This window comes from Cydia amplana, chromosome 9 (genome assembly GCF_948474715.1).
Source record: "Cydia amplana chromosome 9, ilCydAmpl1.1, whole genome shotgun sequence".
Taxonomy (NCBI): Eukaryota; Metazoa; Arthropoda; class Insecta; order Lepidoptera; family Tortricidae; genus Cydia; species Cydia amplana.
In genome coordinates this window covers 2,198,069-2,218,510 of record NC_086077.1, presented here as the reverse complement: position 1 = coordinate 2,218,510, position 20,442 = coordinate 2,198,069, and the positions used below count along the sequence as shown (strand labels likewise).

The following is a 20,442-nucleotide window of genomic DNA, read 5'->3' as shown; positions in this document are numbered from 1 at the left end:
GCGAAATTTCTTACACTATATAACCGATTCAGTTATTTATTTTAGTATATATTTTAACAATATATTTGAAACCATTATTATGAAATACACATTTTTATTTCGACTGTGTACCAACATATGAAGCGTCCAATACAAATGTCATTGTAGTCGTACCAAAATATATCGAATGAGATTCTTGCCTGTTTTTACATAAATAAAACTGTTTCCGCGTTCAAACTTAATGGTGATAGACGCCCAACTAACCGCACTATTGCGTCATAAAGTTAATCTAATCGTTATTCAATAGACCGAAGATGATTTTGGGGGGTATCTTTAAGTCATAACAAAACAAGTGCCGCGCGGGACAACGATAAAAAGGCTTCCCTTGTTTTATTAAATAACGCATTAAATTATCGAAATGATTAAATAAATTCTCTAGAAAATGCTCTTTATAAAAATATAAAGCTATAAATAATACGTTGCCTACATCCAAAGTTATACGAATTTTTTTATTGGGCTATGACGCCACTGGGACACGCGAAAAACGGCAAATTTCGCCGTTTTTGGACCTTCAAATGCGATTTTGTCAGAAACTAATAATATTTAAGGTACAGTTGTACATTATTTTTAAATTTTATAATACACTGAATGAAAATATATACATAATATATCTAGTCTAGTCTTTAAGTCCTATCGACTTCGAGTTTTAGCCGTGGGACAGCAAAAAATGCCTATTTGAAAATTTACCCTAAAATACTAGGTTAGACTTCACTTAGACTAGAGCAAATAAATATTTCTTATAGTTTCGCCATGTTCCTCTGTCTGTCTGCTGGTTTGTCAATCTAACCTTCTGCAGCTTTGCTCCGTAATTTTTAGAGCTAGAAAGCTGCAAATACACAATAGATACCTACATATAACAGGGTGTCCCAAGAAGTAGTGATATACTGAAGCTGGGAGGTAGAGGACCTAGAGGGCTATCTGAATCACCCCCATGTATGTTCGGCGATTTTTCGTATTTTCGGAGTTATGATTTTTTTTGTATCTTTCTTGGCATTAATTTTTTTTTTAATTCCATTCAAAGATCTACCGATAGTAAATGTTACCATACTGAATTGGCCTATCTATCAGCGTAGCACACAAAAAAAATCAAGCATCTACCGCAATAATTCACATCACCATAAATAAAAATCTCATCGTACTCGGCGATAGGTGAAAAATTAAAAAAAATCATAACTCCGAAAATACGAAAAATCGCGGAACATACATGGGGGTGATTCAGATAGCCCTCTAGGTCCTCTACCTCCCAGCTTCAGTATATCACTACTTCTTGGGACACCCTGTATATAACAAACAAGCAAAAGAAAAACAAGTATTAAAATAAAATATCATTTCATAGACATAGGTGTGGAGCGGGTTTTTGATGGCCTGCTAGAACGCGCTGTTGGTGCAGACAAGGCTAGGCTGATTGCGGTGTCTAGGCCTGAGGCTGGGGCATGGTTGCGTGCACTTCCCTCTCCACACATGGGTACCCTTCTCGACGACAACTCCATGCGGGTGGCTGTCGCTCTTCGCCTGGGCTGCGATGTTTGCGAACCTCACATATGCATCATGCGTTGAGTTGTTGTCGGTGTGTGGGGAGGTTTCCACGCCACCATGCCCTGAATGATATTGTGCGGAGGGCACTTTTATCAGCAAATGTGCCTTGCATGTTGGAACCTCCAGGCCTTAGTCGGTCCGACGGTAAAAGACCTGACGGGTTGACGCTTATTCCGTGGGAGAAGGGTAAGTATCTAATTTGGGATGCCACGTGTGTTAGCACTTTTGCCGCCTCGCACATTGGCCGAACGGCCCGGACGGCAGGAGCGGCGGCTGAATTTGCGACACTTCGGAAGCGCGATAAGTACTCGGCGCTGATAACCAAGTATATTTTTGTCCCGTTGGCAGTGGAGACGTCCGGGTGTTGGTGTGCTGAGGCCAAAATTTTCTTGGGTGAATTGGGCCAGCGTTTAAAGGAGAGAGGTGATGACCCTCGTTCCGGGTCTTTCCTGATGCAGAGGCTATCCATCGCGGTTCAGCGTGGCAATGCGGCGAGCGTGATGGGCACCTTTGCGTCTGGAAGGGCGCGGGACGAGTTGTTTGACTGAGTTATGGCCTTGTTGAGTTTAGTTTTAATTTAGTTTATAGTTAACTTTAATGTATTTTTAATGTAAATTTGTTAATTTTCTTTTCACCTCAGCAGCTCGAACAAGGGTACTTTGATTCTTAAAAACAGTGAGCAAAATGCGATTTTGCTCACTGAGTGAGACAAAATGACATTCAACTGACCTTTATAGTCAAATGTCATTTCAACATGCGGGGTCTAATAAAAGTTCGAAATACTTGGGTTCTATTATCTCTGTCCCTTTCACACTGTCACAAAAAGAAACAGACAAAAAAAGTTAAAACGACATTCAACAGTATATTCACGGTTTACAATAGACCCCCGAAAAACTTCAGACCGCATCGTTCCAAACCACGTACGAGTATGAATTCTTAATAATTAATAAATAAAAATAAAGTTTAAGATTTCATAAAAACTGATAAAATACTATATTTTAGGTATTTTATTGTACAATTAAAATAACGAACTCAAAAAATACACAGATCATCACGCAAAATTAATTATTTTACTTTTAAGAATTTCTACCATAGTTGACAAATAGTACGTATCCGCAATTCGGACCGTATCTTACAAAGATTTTTTTTGTTGTCAAAGTTAGTCAGTCAGTTAATGTTTGTTATTTCTATATTATTTTACTGGAATTTATTATTACGTTTTGTTTTTGTGTTCCATTGCGGTAATTAAACGTAATTGTTTGTAGGGGAAACTGGGGAGGGTTGATCACCCCTTTTGTTTTTAGCATACATTTTCTTAACTATTTGTAGTATTGAATAACTTTATAGACCATACGACTCAGAATTTATCTCTTCATTAATAGTTTGAATTAGAACAGATTTGTGCAATAAATTAGATCATTATTTAATGAAAACCCATACTGTTGACTTTTACCATGTGTCCCCTATGTAAGGGAGACTTGTTTACCCCTAGCCGGGAGCCTTGATCCTAGGGGGATCAAGTGACCCTGGTTCTTGGGACACATGGTAAACATATTTTTAGCATGTCTCCCCATACCAGATTCTCATTGATTATATAACTCTGATTGCTATTAGCAATGCATCTATAATTTGTAAAATACACAGCAAACATATATATATTGCATCTTCCATGCTTTGAAGTTGTATTTCCGGTAATCAGATGTCTAAGCCGAAGGGATCAAGTCTTCCAGATTTGGGGACACTTGGTAAAAAGATTTTAAGTGGCAATGTCATATTTCGAGGGTAGTATCTACATTAATTTATTCACTTTATCTACAGAAAATTAATATATGAAGATATCAAACACATATTAATCCATAATCTTATACTTTTAAAAAACAATGTAATCGTATTATCCATAAAACAACATAAAATAGGGAATCAATTTTTGTACCAAAAAAAAAAACAAAATCTAAGTTATTAACATAAAATTTCTTGTAACAAGCTAATTTTTTTAAAGTTCTTATGTAGGTATTTTTAGCGTCAGATACCTACAGCAATTTTATTTTTTTTACCCATCACTGGTAGTTATTGTTTAATATAATAAATAAGTTTAGAAATTTACTGCTCACGTTTCGAGGACGGTGTTTGAGCTGCATAATCCTAAAATGCTTTCTATGGACCGTCGGTTCTATAGTACATGAGGTCGGAAAGCCATTGAAATAGCCTTTCATCCATAAAAACAAATATCGCCGGTTGAAAACCAAATATCGTTATAAGTGTTTTTTGTCGACCGAGTAACATCCCCTGTGTGTAAAACGTTTAACTTGATAAAAAAGACCAAGTACGGGTAGTTCGTAAAATGTTGATGTCAACTTTAGTCAGTCTTCAAAGGCCACGGGGATAATTCCGTTTTCGGAGTCGGTTGTATAATTAAAAACTGAATTATACGCCATTAAATTCCGTTTTAATAAACAATAATGAGTCAAAAACCTTGAAAGTTTAAATCAGTGTTTCTCTGGTCGTACTTTCGCGGCATGATTTACTAAAGAAAAGAAAATATTTATGATAGCTCTATGAATCATTTTGTAAGTAAATTTATTATAATGTATACTTGATCGCTTTGGGGGTGACATGATCCCGGAATCATATCTCCCCTGAAGAAAAAGACAAAGTCTCCCCATACATAGTAAGATTATAAAACGTGCCGTACTCGAAACATGTGTTCGCGTATATCAATGTAATCTAAGTTAATCATCACCTCAATAAACAACAAATAAAATAAGCACACTCACTAACATCATTTCCATCTCATATTATAAAATAAATCCAGTTAAAGCTTACCGAAAATTGAATATAGTACGCAGAAAATCTTTCACCGTCCGCCATTTTTGAACCACTGACTTTTCCGATACAGTGCCATGACAGAACGTGAAGTTAGGAACGAATGAATGAGTGTTACCAGCGCAAAAAATTGTATCTCGTTTGGTTTGATTAAAAATGAAGTTTACCAAGTGTCCCCTAGGGATCGACCCTCCCCACCCTCACCTATATCTTAAGAAAACATGAGTGCAGGTATTAAGTGATGAAGAAGGATTACATTTTTCAAGTTGTCTAATAGGTATGTTCTCACTGCGCTGAGGTGAAAAATGTTGTGTACTACACGAGATCAAAGTTATTTACATCTCGTGCGCTTTTGAGTCCCTTACTACGCTCAAGATTCTAAATTAGATTCACTCGCTACGCTCGTGAATCTATTATAGAATCTTTCGCTTGCACGGGACTCAAAATAAGCACTCGAAGAAATATCAAACTTTGATCACTTGTTGTACAAATAACTATATTATATAATATAAATCAACCAAAAGAAAAGTAGGTATAATACGTCTATGTTTGAAAGCAAGTATAGTATGTGAGACGTAAATTGGGAATGTTTTTTTTAACATTATACTATGCTGTGTGGTGTTTGCTTATGTGATTATATCCAAGGCAGCCTATTGTGACAGAAAGGTAACTACGGCTACAGGACACTACGCTACACTGAGCATGGCTCAACATGATCTTGGCTAGTTTTTATATTCAATAAATAAATAAATGTTATAGGACATCAAACAACAAACACACAAACAAACAACATAGAAACAAAGAAAACATTTAGAGGACTTAGTTTAATAAAAGTAAACGTACCCCTAGTCTTTCAGAATTCCAAGCAGAACCGAACTGAAAGAACATTTGTTATCGCTTAGCTGAAATATTTTCGTGGTTTAACCAAAGAATTGCGGATGCTACGAACATTGTAGCGGTCGTAGATCAATCGTGCTGCTACGCCAGGCGTACGCTTGTTACGGGCAGATACGTAGCACGAACAAAATAAAATAAATAAAAAACCGGCCAAGTGCGAGTCGGACTCGCGCACGGAGGGTTCCGCACCATCAACAAAAAATAGAGCAAAACAAGCAAAAAACAAGCAAAAAAAATGGTCACCCATCCAAGTACTGACCCCGCCCGACGTTGCTTAACTTCGGTCAAAAATCACGTTTGTTGTATGGGAGCCCCACTTAAATCTTTATTTTATTCTGTTTTTAGTATTTGGACGGACGGACGGACGGACGGACAGCGGAGTCTTAGTAATAGGGTCCCGTTTTTACCCTTTGGGTAACCCTAAAAATATCTTGCACTTATAAGCAAGGACGTTTAAGGAGGCTTATAAGGAAGGCGTATTCTGATTATAATAACAGGTTATAAATTTAATATTTAATAAAATAATAATTAATAAAAACCTGGCTTTGTTTTGGTTACGGTTTATTTTGTTAGTATCAAAAGTGACTTTTCTTAGGTATTTCTCAAAATCTATACTTTACATTTGTAGCTCGTAATCTCTGACAATAAAATTTCTAATCCCATAAAAATGTTTCACCTACTTCACGTTAATGAATCCGTGACAAAACATAAACTTTTTACGTCCAAAGTTTCCCCATATGAATATTAAGGGTCCCATATTGCCGCTGAAAGCTTCAGCTTTTATTACCCATTTGTAGCTTGTTTTATGGCTTCTGACAAATCAGTTATAACTTCAGCCTTTTCAATATCTTTTTATTATTATTTCAATAGTTTTTGTAGGGTTTTTACGTTGGTTGAATTTATTTAGAGGTTTTACGTAGCTAGTTTATGATTGGCAGATGTTTTATCACAATAAAAAGATAGTAAAGCACCTTTCTTTCTTTTACAAATACTTTCAAAATAGATATTTACATAAATTTCATTAAATATTTAAATTCAATCATTCTTTATTAAATTCGAACTCAATCGGCCCAATAGTTTTGAGGTAAGTAAATTGACTGTGAGAGATAGACATACAAAGAGACACACGAATAATCTCGTACAGGTTCCGTTTTTTTCCTCTTGAAATATAAAACTCTAAAGAGAATTTTTATAAGGTCCATACGGGCACAGAATAAATAATAGTACTAAGTACAGAAGACTCACTCTCTAACAAAACGCGTCTGTTACGATCAGCACAGATATGGCCGCTAGGTGGCGACAGCGCCTCGCGCGGCTTATGGCTTTCCCCAAAATTGGGGCCGAACGGATGTAGGTACTTTTAGCTACCTGTAGCAAAGCGACGAAATCGCGGGGTGAGACACGCCTGATACGGGCAAATATCGCTGGCCTTGGCATTGGGGCCTGTTTACCTATCCATTGATTAGTGCTTATTGCGAGTTCACATTTGCAATTAAGTAACAAATGTGAACTCATAGTATAAAACAAATTAAGTCGCTTCCCGCTGTCTGTCCCTTATGTATGCTTAGATCTTTAAAACTACGCAACGGATTTTGATGCGGTTTTTTTTAATAGATACAGTGATTTTAAGAGGAAGGTTTATGTTTAATTTGTTAACCCGTCGTGCAAAGCCGGGGCGGGTCGCTAGTCTCATAAATCTCATAATAAACACTAATCAATGTGTAAACAGGCCTTATTAATGTGAAAACCAGCCACAACTATCCCGCAACTATATACAGGATGCTTTCTGTAACAGGAGCAATAAATTAAACTGTAGGCTGTACTCCTCAAACTGACCAACATTTATTTGTTCAGCAACTTTTGAAAATAACTCATGTTTTGATTTTTATTACACTTCAAAGTTTATTACACTTCTAAGACGCAATGTATTGCAAATTTTGTTATGTTTAAAGCGTCGTCAAGCAACAAGCAACGTCAAACACACTGATGTCAGCGTACATTGAAGGCAATATTTATTTTGTATGAAAAAGAGGAAGTCTAAGGATTCATAATTTTTAAAAGTTGCTGAACAAATGTTGGTCAGTTTGAGGAGTACAGCCTTTAGTTAATTTATGGCTCCTGTTACAGGAAGCACCCTGTATACACCTTTTTAATAAGAAACATAGTAGTAGATATGTCACCCATAAAGTAACACAAAACACAAAGCTTTAAGATGAGACAAAAAGCTAATGAAACACAGAAAATAAAGTAGAGAAGTCAGTGGCGTCACTTAATGTTGCTATTTACTTTTATAGAGGGCGAGGTACACCTACAAATTATGTGAGAGAGATACGGAGAGATCTCGTAAAAGTTAATAACTTTTTGTTGTACGACTTGGGACAATTCATAGAAGGTAGGATCATATAGAAGTGGTATACGCGTGCGTCCGTGAGGGACAAAACATACGCAATGCGACACTACGATTGGTCGAATTTATTTGTTGCCCACCATAATCCATACTAATTTATGGTGGGGAATAAAAAAATATATGAGACTGTGACAAGGACAAACAATAATAGCGATTTCGCTGCTACTCCTACTGAAAGATACATAAGACTATCCCGTTCGGTCATTTCCCCCCACCCCTCATGCCCGATCCAGTTAAAATAGGTACTAGATTCATGGGACAATTTCAGTTTGTGGCCTAAAGGTACCTAGAGTCACTTGCAAAAATATGTTACACAACAAAGGTCACAAAAATATCTGACACGATCTTATTCGGAGAGCCATAAGAGCGTGTCACATATTTTTGCGGACTTCGAAGAGTAACATATTATTGCAGGTGACTGTACCGTCCGATTCTACGCCAGCATTACGCAGTATTGCAGTGCGACTTTACTGCTGACTGCATTGAACTGCATATATCAAAGTTCCGGGCAGCTACACTGATTTTGAATTTTGTATTAATTTCTTCATTTTGAGCATTTTTTAAGGTTACACGATACATATTATCATTTTACTTTAATTAATCAAAAAATTGCTAGAAACAGATTAGGTAGGTGCCTGACCAACGCTTGTCTGAGCGTCTATAAGAAATCGAAATCTAATAACCCAAAAACTGATTACAATTTATTATTAAGCTGACAGTAAAATTATTTTAACCCACATACCTACATAAATATATTATCAACTCGTAAAAACACCTCTGCAGATATATGCAAGTACCTTGGAATGAAAGTTGCGAAGTAAAATTAAAAAGTTTCAGAGAACCGACTCGCTTCCAGAGTTCACTTTGTCATCGTACTTTAGTCTGCTTACGTTGCATGCTTGGAAGGATTAACATACTTACCAGCTTGTATTTTCACTTACGTTTTGTTATGCTCAGTTAAAAATTAGCTTTTGCTATGGGGATGTAAGCTATATGGTATGGATTAGATCTGTTTGTGTCAAAAGTGACGTTACTTTAACCAGCAACGTCACTTTTTTTGACACTGCACTGACATACCGTATGCATATGAATATCAGATCAAATTTATCACCAATCAGAATACGCCTTCTGGTCCATAAATAAGGCTCCGACCAGGAATAAAAGAGACAAATTGACAAATTAAAATTTACTGTGTTGATGACTTGCTTAAAAGTTTGGATAACTTATTTAGAAGTGACTTTCTTAGATACAATATGTCAAGTCACATACTTATTAAAAGTCGTAATACCTGCATAGTATAATAAATTATTCTTAAAATTTTATTTTACACATTTTAACTGCTTGTCAAAAATAACGATATAAAATAAGTGTAGGAACTATTGTAGCAGGAAGGCCTCATTCGCACGAGCGCTTTTCCAACGCGCGTTAAAAAAGCGTTTGAATGACACAAATGGATACATGTGTATTTATTCACACGATGGCGTTGGCGGTTTTTACCAAGCGGTGTTAGATTTTCGACTTTAAGCCTTGGTCATTAAATTGAATTCAGCGTGCAGACAGATTCAAGCGTTTTTTTAAGCGTTGAAAAAGCGCTCGTGTGATGGGGCCTTAAAGGTGATTAAATCCAAAGTTATTATTATGTATGAGACTCACTCTAATCACAATTACACCGCTTTCATCTCCAAAAGGGTCAAGGGAGTGCCCCAGGAATCCTTGCACCGCTCTTACAGCTATTAATATGTTAATTAAGTTCTTTTTGTACGTGAGTGACGCTGGATTTTTCATTATAAAGGATTTGCATAATTGCGCTGACATCAAAACTTTTACATACATCACATGATACTGGAACTAGATATAAATATGGAAGCGCTGGTAGCTTAGCGGTAAGAGCGTGCAACTTTCAATCCGGTGGTCGCAGGTTAAAACTTCAAACCCAGGTTCGTAACCAAGTTTTTTGGAACTTATTTATTATTTATTTATTTGAAATTTAAATAGTCAGGTTATATCAGGACTTGATACTGGAACTACATGTAGATAAATGTGGGAGCGATGGTTGCCTAGCGGTGAGAGCGTGCGACTTTCAATCCGGAGGTCGCAGGTTCAAACTTCAAACCCCGCTTCGTAAGTAGGTACCGACTTTATTAGAACTTGTAAATGCTGTGAGAGATAGATAAATCATGTCCGCTGTCGTCGCTGAATGCAAGACAAATGCCTCGAAATGAAAGAGAGAGAAGTAAAATGATAATAATTTTAAGCACACCAACATCAATCAGAATTAAAGGACTACAATTTCATTTCTGCGGTGGACAATGAGCGTAATAATATTGTCGCGAAAATTATTGTACTGTCCGGGAGTAGAGCTTAATTAATGGTTTTCTTGGCTTGCCTGGTGTACTTAGTTTATGTTTAATATTGCAATAATAGTTAAGTTAAATGTGTACATAGAAGAGTATTCTAAAATGTATACCTACTAAATAATATGATGTCGATTAAGTAGGTACCTACATTAATCATTATATTTTCGATTTACTCTGGAATGCTGAGAGAATGCCTTCTGAGAAAGATGGACTACTCTATATAAATTGACTCTGTTTAAGTGCATTCATGTGTAAGTATACAATTACGATGGTATATTCAATTAGCATACATTAGCACAGCATGTCGCAGTTGTGCGCTCGATTGTCACGTGTCATGGTTAGGTACTCGTAAGTATATGACGATTCACATGGAAGTTGTTTCTAATCAGACTTATCATGGTCTAACTCTAATCTCCTACGAGCCTATCGGTCAATAAACTCCCTCCTTCTAGAGCGTAGCAAACATAGATACAAAACCAAACCTAAGCTTCAAAATAGACTGTGAGCACTTTATAATCACAGTCACGTTATACGGAAGCTCAACGGGATTGCTCTGTGTCGACATGAAACTAGCAGACATAATCTCCTACGAGCCCCCAGTGTTATTATTGTGGATTACGCGAACGGTCCGATAGGGCATCGTGTTGTGGGGAAGTTTCAACACTTTCAACATTACAGTAATGCATTTTGAGATTATAACTGCTATACTGTATGAAGTGTGTGTGCAGTAAACATTAAGATTTTTAAGGTCGTAACATGCGGAAAGAGTGACCAATGAAGCCGTCCTGAACAGAGTGAATGAAAAGAGAAGTTTAATGAACATTATTAAAAATAGAAGAGGAAAAGTGATCGGCCACCTGCTACGACACGACCACTTCATCAGAAACATCATAGAAGGGAACATAAATGGAAGGAGAAAGAGGGGAAGACCAAGAAAAAGTTATATGAGCCAAGTGAAGGAGCATGTAGGAGCCGTGTCGTACCAGGACACTAAAGGGCTGGCTTCGGATCGACCAAGGTGGAGACAACTTCATCACGCTGCACCGACAAGAGCCCAGCTCTTAAATTGAATGATGATGAACATGCGGTTACTGAACAAATCATTAGAGAGTGTTAATATGTGGGTAGATAAAACATCTGTAACTGTATATACATATGTAATTATGTATTAGGTTAGGTACATTTATTCTGTTATCTAATTCAATAAACTATTTCTGTCCTCAGCTCAGACAACTTGACAGCTTGGAATGTTTGAAAGAAATCGAAAACACACAATTAGAATCAAGTCAAGAGTTGAAAATGGAAGTTCCACGAAGTTCAAATTTCAAATTATCAGAAAAAACCTTGTAAGTAACTGACAAAAATCTTCAAAGAAAAGAAGTGATTGTTAATAACACAAAACACATTTTCTATACCTCAATACACACTTTTACTTTTTCTTTCTCCGCCTATTTACACTTTTCACAAAAGCCATTTGTGCCTATTGTCATATACAAAAAGGGGCTTAAAGTGTTTCGGCAAAGTTTTCCGTAAGTTTAGCGAGTTAGGGAGGGTGTGAATTTTCACGACTGAGTATTTAGCGAACATAAGGCCATACGCATGGCAGCGAGACGCGAAAAAGCTTGCATACCATTCAAGTTGCCGAAATGAAGATGCTGAGATGGATGTGCGGCTATACTAGGCTCGACAAAATACGCAACGAGTACCTACGTGCGAGGCAGCCTGTGCGTGCGCGACATTCGCCGACAAAATGCGGGAGAGTAGGCTGCGATGGTATGGCCACGTAAAGAGGAGACCACCAGACTACGTTGGAAATTTAGCACTACGGTTTTCCATCGGTAAAAGAGGCAGAGCTAAACAGAAAACAAGATGCGAGGACGTAGTGCTAAAAGATATGATTGAGTGCAAAGTATCCGAAAGCGACGTCGAGGATAGGGCGAAATGGAAGCGAAAGACACGGAAAGCTGACCCCATCACCATATGGGATACATATATGTATCCCACATGGTGACTTGGAAAGGAGAGAGAGAGAGTATTAAATTTAGTGAATAATTAAATGTTTAGGCATGTACGAGTTGCGTGCCGTTGGCGTGTTGCTTTGCTATAAGTGTGTCACTAGTAGGTACATTCTCTAAAATGTTTTACCCTTTCTTGACATACATTGAGTAAATTACAAATTATCCATTGATAATCAAGACGTGTGCTCAAGCGTCGAAACTATAATACGTCTACATCAATTAAACAGCTCATCCAACTGCGCCGAGAACAATTTAACCCGGTACACGTCGATAATAGCGTAATCCGATTAGTGAAATTAGTTTCAAGTTTGCCGGCCTGGCCATGGATTCTTGGCGCTTAGCGAGAATTCGATTTGCATAGTCAATTTTAAGTGATCTCTAATGACTGTAACTGATCAGTATCATATCCGAAATAGATCTAATAACTACCTACTAAGGGCGGGAACAACTATGCCGCAACGGTAATACAGCTGTTATCCGTAGTTACCATCGAATGTCACCTGGGGATAGGGTTGCCAACTATTTTTTGGTAGAATATAGTATTTTCCAGAATAGGGCATCAAAAATATAGTACATTTCAAAAAAATATGGTACTTTTAGATAAAATACTAAACATAAGTGTAACATACGTTTAATCGGAAATATAGTATTATAGCGTACTATATATTTTTCCAAAAGTATATAGTACAGAGAGCCAAAATATAGTACAATACTATATAATATAGTACGGTTGGCAACCCTACCTGGGGAATGTAACCGCGAACATCAAAGTGTTCGAGCAACTACCTCTGTCACTCTAATTACGCTTTCATTGGAGTAAAAGAAAGATTTTGTGAACTTCGATGTTAGCGGTAGGTCCTGTGAAAATTTGTGAGCGTTGATAATAGCAATCATGCCCCGAACTCTTGCCAGACGTGTCGGCCTAATAGTTATACCTACATATATGTAGGTAAATGTAGGTAAACTATATTGATTCCTATGGTTACGTGTGTGGGGTTTCACATTGTTATTTTGAGGTATCAACTATCGACATTTTATATGCAAATACATTTTCGAACTGAATGCAGTGAATAAAGGGGACTTTTCCAGTTAACCTTTGAGTAGAGGAGAGGAGAAAGTGAAAGGTGACAAATACAGCAACATATACGCGACTTTATTGTTAAGAGAATAAGAGCGCGTCAAGGTAATTTTGATCATCTCGCCCGCTTAGCAACTTCTGCTGCTGCCTGAGAAAGCCAAGAGATATATGTACAATACATACGTAATTTATAGGATAAACATGTATTACACAAAGAGGAATGGGGAAAATACATTAAAACTTAGAAAGAAGTAGAAACATATAAGACAACTAAGTAGGTACACAAGAGAAATATAGGCCGAGGTTATTCATACACGTATTCTTCTGATTCTTCACACTTTGAAAAACTTAACCAACACATGTTACAAATCAAATACATGCAGATCACGTCAGCGCGCACTTAGCAAGGGATTTCAAAAGATATGCAAATCAGAATACGGTTCCGGAACTTCTTTCGGAGCTAACAGCGCGATTAATGTGGCTTGAAACTGATGCTATGACGTTTTATAAGAATTTTCCCTAAGTTGAAATTATGTAAGCATCAGCAATTCACTATAAAAATACTTGATACGCCCTAGAAATCAAACAAAAAAGTTATTATAGTAGTTTATGTGACTGTTAGCGTGGGCTTATGAAACAAGCTGAAAGCGAGTTTCATAACAACAAACAAAAGAAAGACTTTTTGTTAAGCTATTAGAGAAAGATAGCCTGATGCATCCATTACTTTTGATACTGACTGTACCTATAACCAGCAGTAGTGTTAAACAGCCGAATACGCAACACTACTTTTTAAAATAAGAGTGTACGATCATGTTGAATATACGAGTATTAAAGCAATTTCTGCTCCCGACTGTACCTAAAACGAAGTAGCTTTTAACATGCTCTTATTCTGCCTAAAATGCTGGATTTTCGCTGGTCTGTTATTCTGAACCCTACCCGAGTCGACCTCAATTAAGTATACCTACAAAAGTTATTTACGATACAAGTGCGGAAAAGAGGAAATTCGAAACGAGTTGCGAATTGCCTATTCGCACGTGTATCGTACAACGTTTTACAGTACACATGGCCCTTTAAACTTTTGACATACACACGAAAAGCGCACTAGTGCGGGAAAATAGGGCCATATGTTACTGTAAACCAATTTATTTGTCACCAAAAACCTGGAATAAAATATACGGCTCAAACCTAAGCTAAGCTTAGCACAGACCAATGGTGCCATTGTGGACGGGGAGGATTTCGTACTGGTGTCAAGAAAGAAGACCCACACGTTGCCTCAAGACTAAGTGTGGTACTTACCACCGAACCGGCTATTTCTGGCTTGCGGATTGCTACACCGAGTAAAGGATGACTAAGCTCACTGTAGACCGGGCCAGGGCCGGGCAGGAGTTTCCGGCGGTTCGTTTTCTATGGAAAGCAACGTGATCACCGATCAGCCGTCATAGAAAATTACATGTCGGACGCCTTGGGACGCCCGGGCCCGGCCTGGTTTAGAGTGAGTCATCCTTAAAGCGCTATAGGTATGACTGTGTCATACCTGCATTGCACCGCCACGGCTGCTGAAGCGGAGTATTGTAAGTATAGGTACACCAGAAACACGCTGAGGGTATTTCAGCTTCAATTACGCCACTACGTGCACCTCACGCCCATGATACTGCCGGTAAATGCCACCATGCGAGCGAGATAGCAATATAATTATGCGCGTGCGATAGGGAAAGGTGAAAGGTACGAAATGTATCGTGCTTGGTGTCCTTACTTTAGTCGCCTTAGGGCCTACCGCGAACCACGTTCGACGTGTTGCCTCCCTGTCACACTTACCTACGTACGAATTTACAAGTGCGACAGAGAGCCAACACGTCGAACGTGGTTCGCGGTAGGCCCTCTTATCTGTCGTTCGACTCACTAGTAGATACAATTGGAATAGCTCAAACACTTCTTGGACGCTCGTAGTTGTAGACTTGTAGTGTAATCATTATTTATTACCTAAGTACTTCATAATAGAATCTTGCTAGCATGCAGGTTCTCGCCTCTTTAATGTTCAAGTTTGTTCATAATTAATGGAATATGCAGCGAAGAGAGGATTTACGAGAAAACTAATTTAGTTAGGATAGAGTGAAGATTAATTTTGAGTTAAGTAGTTCATCTCTTCAGACTACTTAGGGTCCTTAGGACCAGATGATTTATACGTCCTATTGCTGGGCACAGGCCTCTCATGAGGGGGTTTGGGCTATAATACCCACGCTACCCAAATGAATATTGGGGACTTAAAACACAACCACAGAATAAGTAATAGTATTATCATACAGAACGGCCACGCACCACCCCGCCCCGACTCGCATTACCTCGCCCCGCGACCATCCCGCGACATGAATCTGGCGGACTTCTGGCGTGCTCTCAGTAAAGCGACTTACCCACACATACACAATGACGCGTGTACAGACGTGCCGTGCACACATATAAACGCAAATGATTTTTGATGTATGGCGTGTCCGCCCTGTGACACAACTTTGAACTTTTTTGCAGATGTAGGTACCTAATAGTACGTTTTCCTAACGACTGCACGCCAACTGCAACATAGGCGTGCAGTTCCCATTCAAGTTGCAGTCGGGTTGCAGTCCGTCTGTACCGGCCCTAAAGACGCGACGAGTTATTTTTAATGTGGTGCCACCACCATTATCTTCCCAGTAGGTAGGTACCTAATCGCTTCGAGTAACTTCATCCATCTTAGGGCATTCCCGCGCAGATTTAGATAAGAGTAAAACACTCAAAATTTAAATTGGGAATACTATTACTCACAGTGCCTCAATATAACTCGATTATCTCCTGCTAGCTGCTGCTAACTTACATTTGGACTATTTACATTCCGGCAACTATATTTGGCGCTTCGCTTTTGAAAGGTGACTTATTATTCATAGATACAGAAAATTATCTTTTTATTAAATCGTTATGACCTAGGTACTTATTAGATTACCGTAATCCCATAATAATCAAATTATATCACATATGCTACTGAACAATCGCGTATTTGTACCAGCCTAAAGTGGTATCCAGACAAGACAATTTTTCGCCAATCTGATGAAATTCTCCGATCGAATCAGCAGGTGCGGACACATAAATGTCGTCAACTTTCATAGTAATTATCTATGGAATGCAAATTTCCTGATCAAATCAACTGATTTGATCAGTCCCGTCTGGATACCACTTAACTTGTGCGTTGCGCGCTACTAAAGGGGCCCACTGATTAACACAGTCCGCCGGATGGAATCGGCCTGTCAGTTTTTCGAAACTGTCAAAATTTTGTTCTAACTGACAGGCTGATACCGTCCGGCGGACTGTTAATCAGTGCCCTTAAATGACAATTTACGGGCTTAATTTTTAAAAACACACTATTATTATACATATATAGCTGGTCAAGCAAATCTTGTTAGTAAAAAAAGGCGCGAAATTCAAATTTTCTATGAGACGATATCCCTTCGCGCCTACATTTTTCAAATTTGCCGCCTTGTTCTACTGACAAGATCTGCTTGACCAAGTTTAAACCAACTGACGAATAGAAAGAAAAACTGGCAGGTTTATTGCCAAACGCATTTCATGCCACAAATGAAACATTTCAAACAATGCAGACAGAGCTTGTCTCTGGTGTACGGGCCCGGTACTATTATTCCATTTTCAGAAACTAAGGCTCTCATTGAAGGGCGCTTTAAATGCAACGGCGACGTTTTTCACTGCCAGCTTTCAGCGAGTTTCATAAACTCACACTCGTATTTTAATTCCTTTCATTATGTAAGTCACTACTATTAGCAAATTGATATTTTTCAGTAAAAGAAAAACAATAAAGTACCTACAGGAAAATTTCAAGCTTTGAATGTGCCTTTAGGGCATTCACCGCTCGTCACAAAAAAGGCTCCGGAATGAGTTTTCAAATATCTCCCGATCGATAGAATAGCGATTAGGGAAGCACAATGAACATCGGAGAGAAACACTGTACAATGGGACATCTAAAAACGAGGGGTTTAGAAATATCTTTCAATTCATTGCCATTTAAATCCTCGTGCCGTGAAACCATCCATTTTCGCTCTAGAGCGCAGAATAGGTAATACTAATACTACTCGTGTTTGTAAGTACTATGTAAGTGCCTAGAGGGTAAATTTAACACTTAAATGGTCACTCTATTAAATCACAGGATTTTTATAATTTAAATATAAGTTTGACATTGATTTAGACATTATTTATATAAATTTTACTTAGAAATAAATCTCGCTCTGAGATTATAATAGGTATATTATCTTCGGTAATCAGGTAAAAGATATCCCATCAAAAACATTACATGTAAAAAGGTGCAAGTCTCGCAACGCTTCTACTACAAAAAAGTTTTGAGACGTAATGTGAAACCAAGTCGGTTATTTTAATCAGTGCCAGGGGGTGTTAAAACTGTATCAAATATATATCTTTAATTTGTAATACGTATAATGACATGCCCCCCCCCCCCCCTCTAAAATGATCCAAATATCATGCTTCGAATGACCCCGTTTCTCCTACGTCATGCTACCATCATCCGATGTCCAGACCCAAAATTTGAAATGACGTAATTTATGAATAGGTAGCCCCTAGGCATCCTGTGGGTCGCTAGAAGCCCACATGACTTTCCGCTACAGAAATTAAAAGTTGCTGATCGTTGCCACATTGTTTCACACGTCGTACTCGTACGATATAAAACGGACGCCTTAAACAGCACACAATTAAGCGGCCGGCTAACTACTGAGAACCATTCCCTTTACCACAACCCCACAACGGAACTTGTGAGTTTAGACAGGGGATTACTATAGGTACGTGGGCGGGTACTTAAACTACTTAATAAAGTAATAGTGCTAAACACTTATGAGAAAGGGGTGCGGCCGTTACGGATAAGCGACAAACAACCTTGCCTAATAAATTACTTATTAATAAACTATAGCTGGTCAACCAAGTCTTGTCAGTAAAAAAAGGCGCGAAATTCAAATTTTCTATGGGACGATTGCCTTCGCGCCTACATTTTTCAAATTTGCCGCCTTTTTCTACTGTCAAGATCTGGTTGACCAAGTATAATTAAGGATGATTCCACCAGCTTCAAAAGTGTGCTCGTAGTGAATAGCCACGATGGATTGCCGGGTGTTGACTAAAACACTAAAGAATGACTGACTGATGATGACGGGTTTCAAAACTATACTGGGTCAACCAAATCTTGTCAGTAAATAGGAACAAAAAAAACTATACTCATCCTTTTCTTTTGGGTGCTAGTACTAGTGTTAGACAAAGATAGTATGATTCTCTTTGTCTATGTTTGAAATCAAACAGACCTTTGACACACTATATCATTAGTTAGCTCTACAAACTTCAACTATAAATAGTTTACTGCATTAATAAGCTATACTTGGTCAACGAGATCATGACAGTAGAAAAAAGCGGCAAATTTGAAAAATGTAGGCGCGAAGGGATATCGTCCCATAGAAAATTTGAATTTCGCGCCTTTTTTTACTGACAAGATTTGGTTGACCAGCTATATTAATATTACACTTTAAACTACTTTAATGAACAAATAATAAAAACAAATCATCTTGAGAAGACTTCGTAATTTTGAAGTTCAACCGTAAACTCCTAGTGCGCCAGTCCGCGCGGTCGCCATTTTATACATTGGGTTGCCAGGTAAAAATATGTTTTTTGTTTATTGATTTGTGTTTTCTTTATTTCTTACCAAATAACCTAAAAAAAATATTTTATCAATAATAGACGTAAAGCTTAAATATGGAAAACGATTGCCATAATATAGATGGTTAAGCAAATCTTGTCAGTAGAAAAAGGCGCGAAATACTAATTTTCTATGGGACGATATCCCTTCGCGCCTACATTTTTCAAATTTGCCGCCTTTTTCTATTGACAAAATCTGCTTGACCATCTATACTTGGTCAACCAGATCTTGATAGTAGAAAAAGGCGGCAAATTTGAAAAATGTAGGCGCGAAGGGATATTGTCCCATAGAAAATTTGAATTTCGCGCCTTTTTTACTGACAACATTTGGTTGACCAGCTATATAATTATTTTTTTCGACACTTTTTAAATCATGCCTCAAACAGCATACTTCAAAACTGACGGATGATGACATGACCATTCATTTCATTCGTTCGTCAAACGTCAAATCGCCATTCACTCGACGCAATGAGAAGAGAAATGGAAGAGAAGCTTGACTGATAAAATCATATTTATTTGGTTTTGCACTGTTATTTCACATTATTTTCGTGTTCCATCTACAAATGATGTGTAAAAGTGTACTATAAATTGTTGTTTACGTAACCATGTGCGACAGCGACGACCCCGCCGACCAAGACCGTGGTGGCGTCGACTTGACCGGGTTTCTGTTTGGCAACATAGATGAATCGGGTCAGTTGGAAGACGATGGACTGCTCGACGGGGACTCCAAACGGATGCTGTCCTCACTCAGTCGGCTGGGGCTTGGCTCTATGCTGTCCGAGGTGCTGGATAACGAAGAGAAAGTGAAAGAGGAAGAGGAAAAAGGTTTGTGATTTTTTTGGAATGTTTCAATGAGAAACTCTAGAAACAGTCTCATTCTAAGCTAGGTTTTTACTTGAACAGTCAGATTCGGAGTAAAAGGAAACTGTGACCCACACACACACAGTTGAATTTTGAACCCTTAGTTACACAGTAAAAGGTCAAAATAGATTGTGTAAATTGTGTAAAGTCCAGCAATGAATCCCGAAGAAATCCCGCTACGCGAGAAGAAAATCTCACTTTCTGGCCAAGGCAAGACATAAAACTTTATACATACCACGCGGTAATTCGTAAAGCCCCAGATCGCATATTTATGGCCCTCACCACTAACACCTGTGATCTGGAGCATTTACGAATTCACCTCCCTAGGTATGTAATGTACTATTTTGACTGATTGTATGTTCAATATTAGTTTTTTTAAATTTCAGATTATACAATCAAAAGTCCTTCTGCTGTCGACTTTTTTGATATAGATGATGCTGCCGAGGATACTCAAGTAAGGCAAAATTATCAAAGCTGTGCTTACATAGCTGCAACATACTCATTACTAATACTTTCATCTGATTTAAAACTTATCGATGGGTCAATCAACTATTTCTTGTTGTTATTCTGTCCCATCATCGAGGAGACAATATATTACTACTATAGTAGCATAGATTGTTAGAAGAACTGCCATACCATGTTCTACTAACATGCTCAGTAGATGTCCCATTATGGAAAGGTCTTATATATATCTACCATAAAATG

At 38.0% G+C, this 20,442-nt stretch overlaps 1 protein-coding gene across 1 annotated transcript in view; it reads left to right on the top strand.

The window, feature by feature from the left end:
• The first annotated feature begins 19,365 nt into the window (after positions 1–19,365).
• Positions 19,366–20,442, top strand: part of LOC134650932 (transcription initiation factor TFIID subunit 1) — a 58,495-nt gene continuing 57,418 nt past the window's right edge. The window contains exons 1-2 of the mRNA XM_063505887.1: positions 19,366–19,701; positions 20,124–20,191. Of these exons, the coding sequence (XP_063361957.1) occupies positions 19,482–19,701; positions 20,124–20,191 (288 nt within the window). The 5' untranslated portion in view covers positions 19,366–19,481. The remainder of the gene's footprint in view (positions 19,702–20,123; positions 20,192–20,442) is intronic.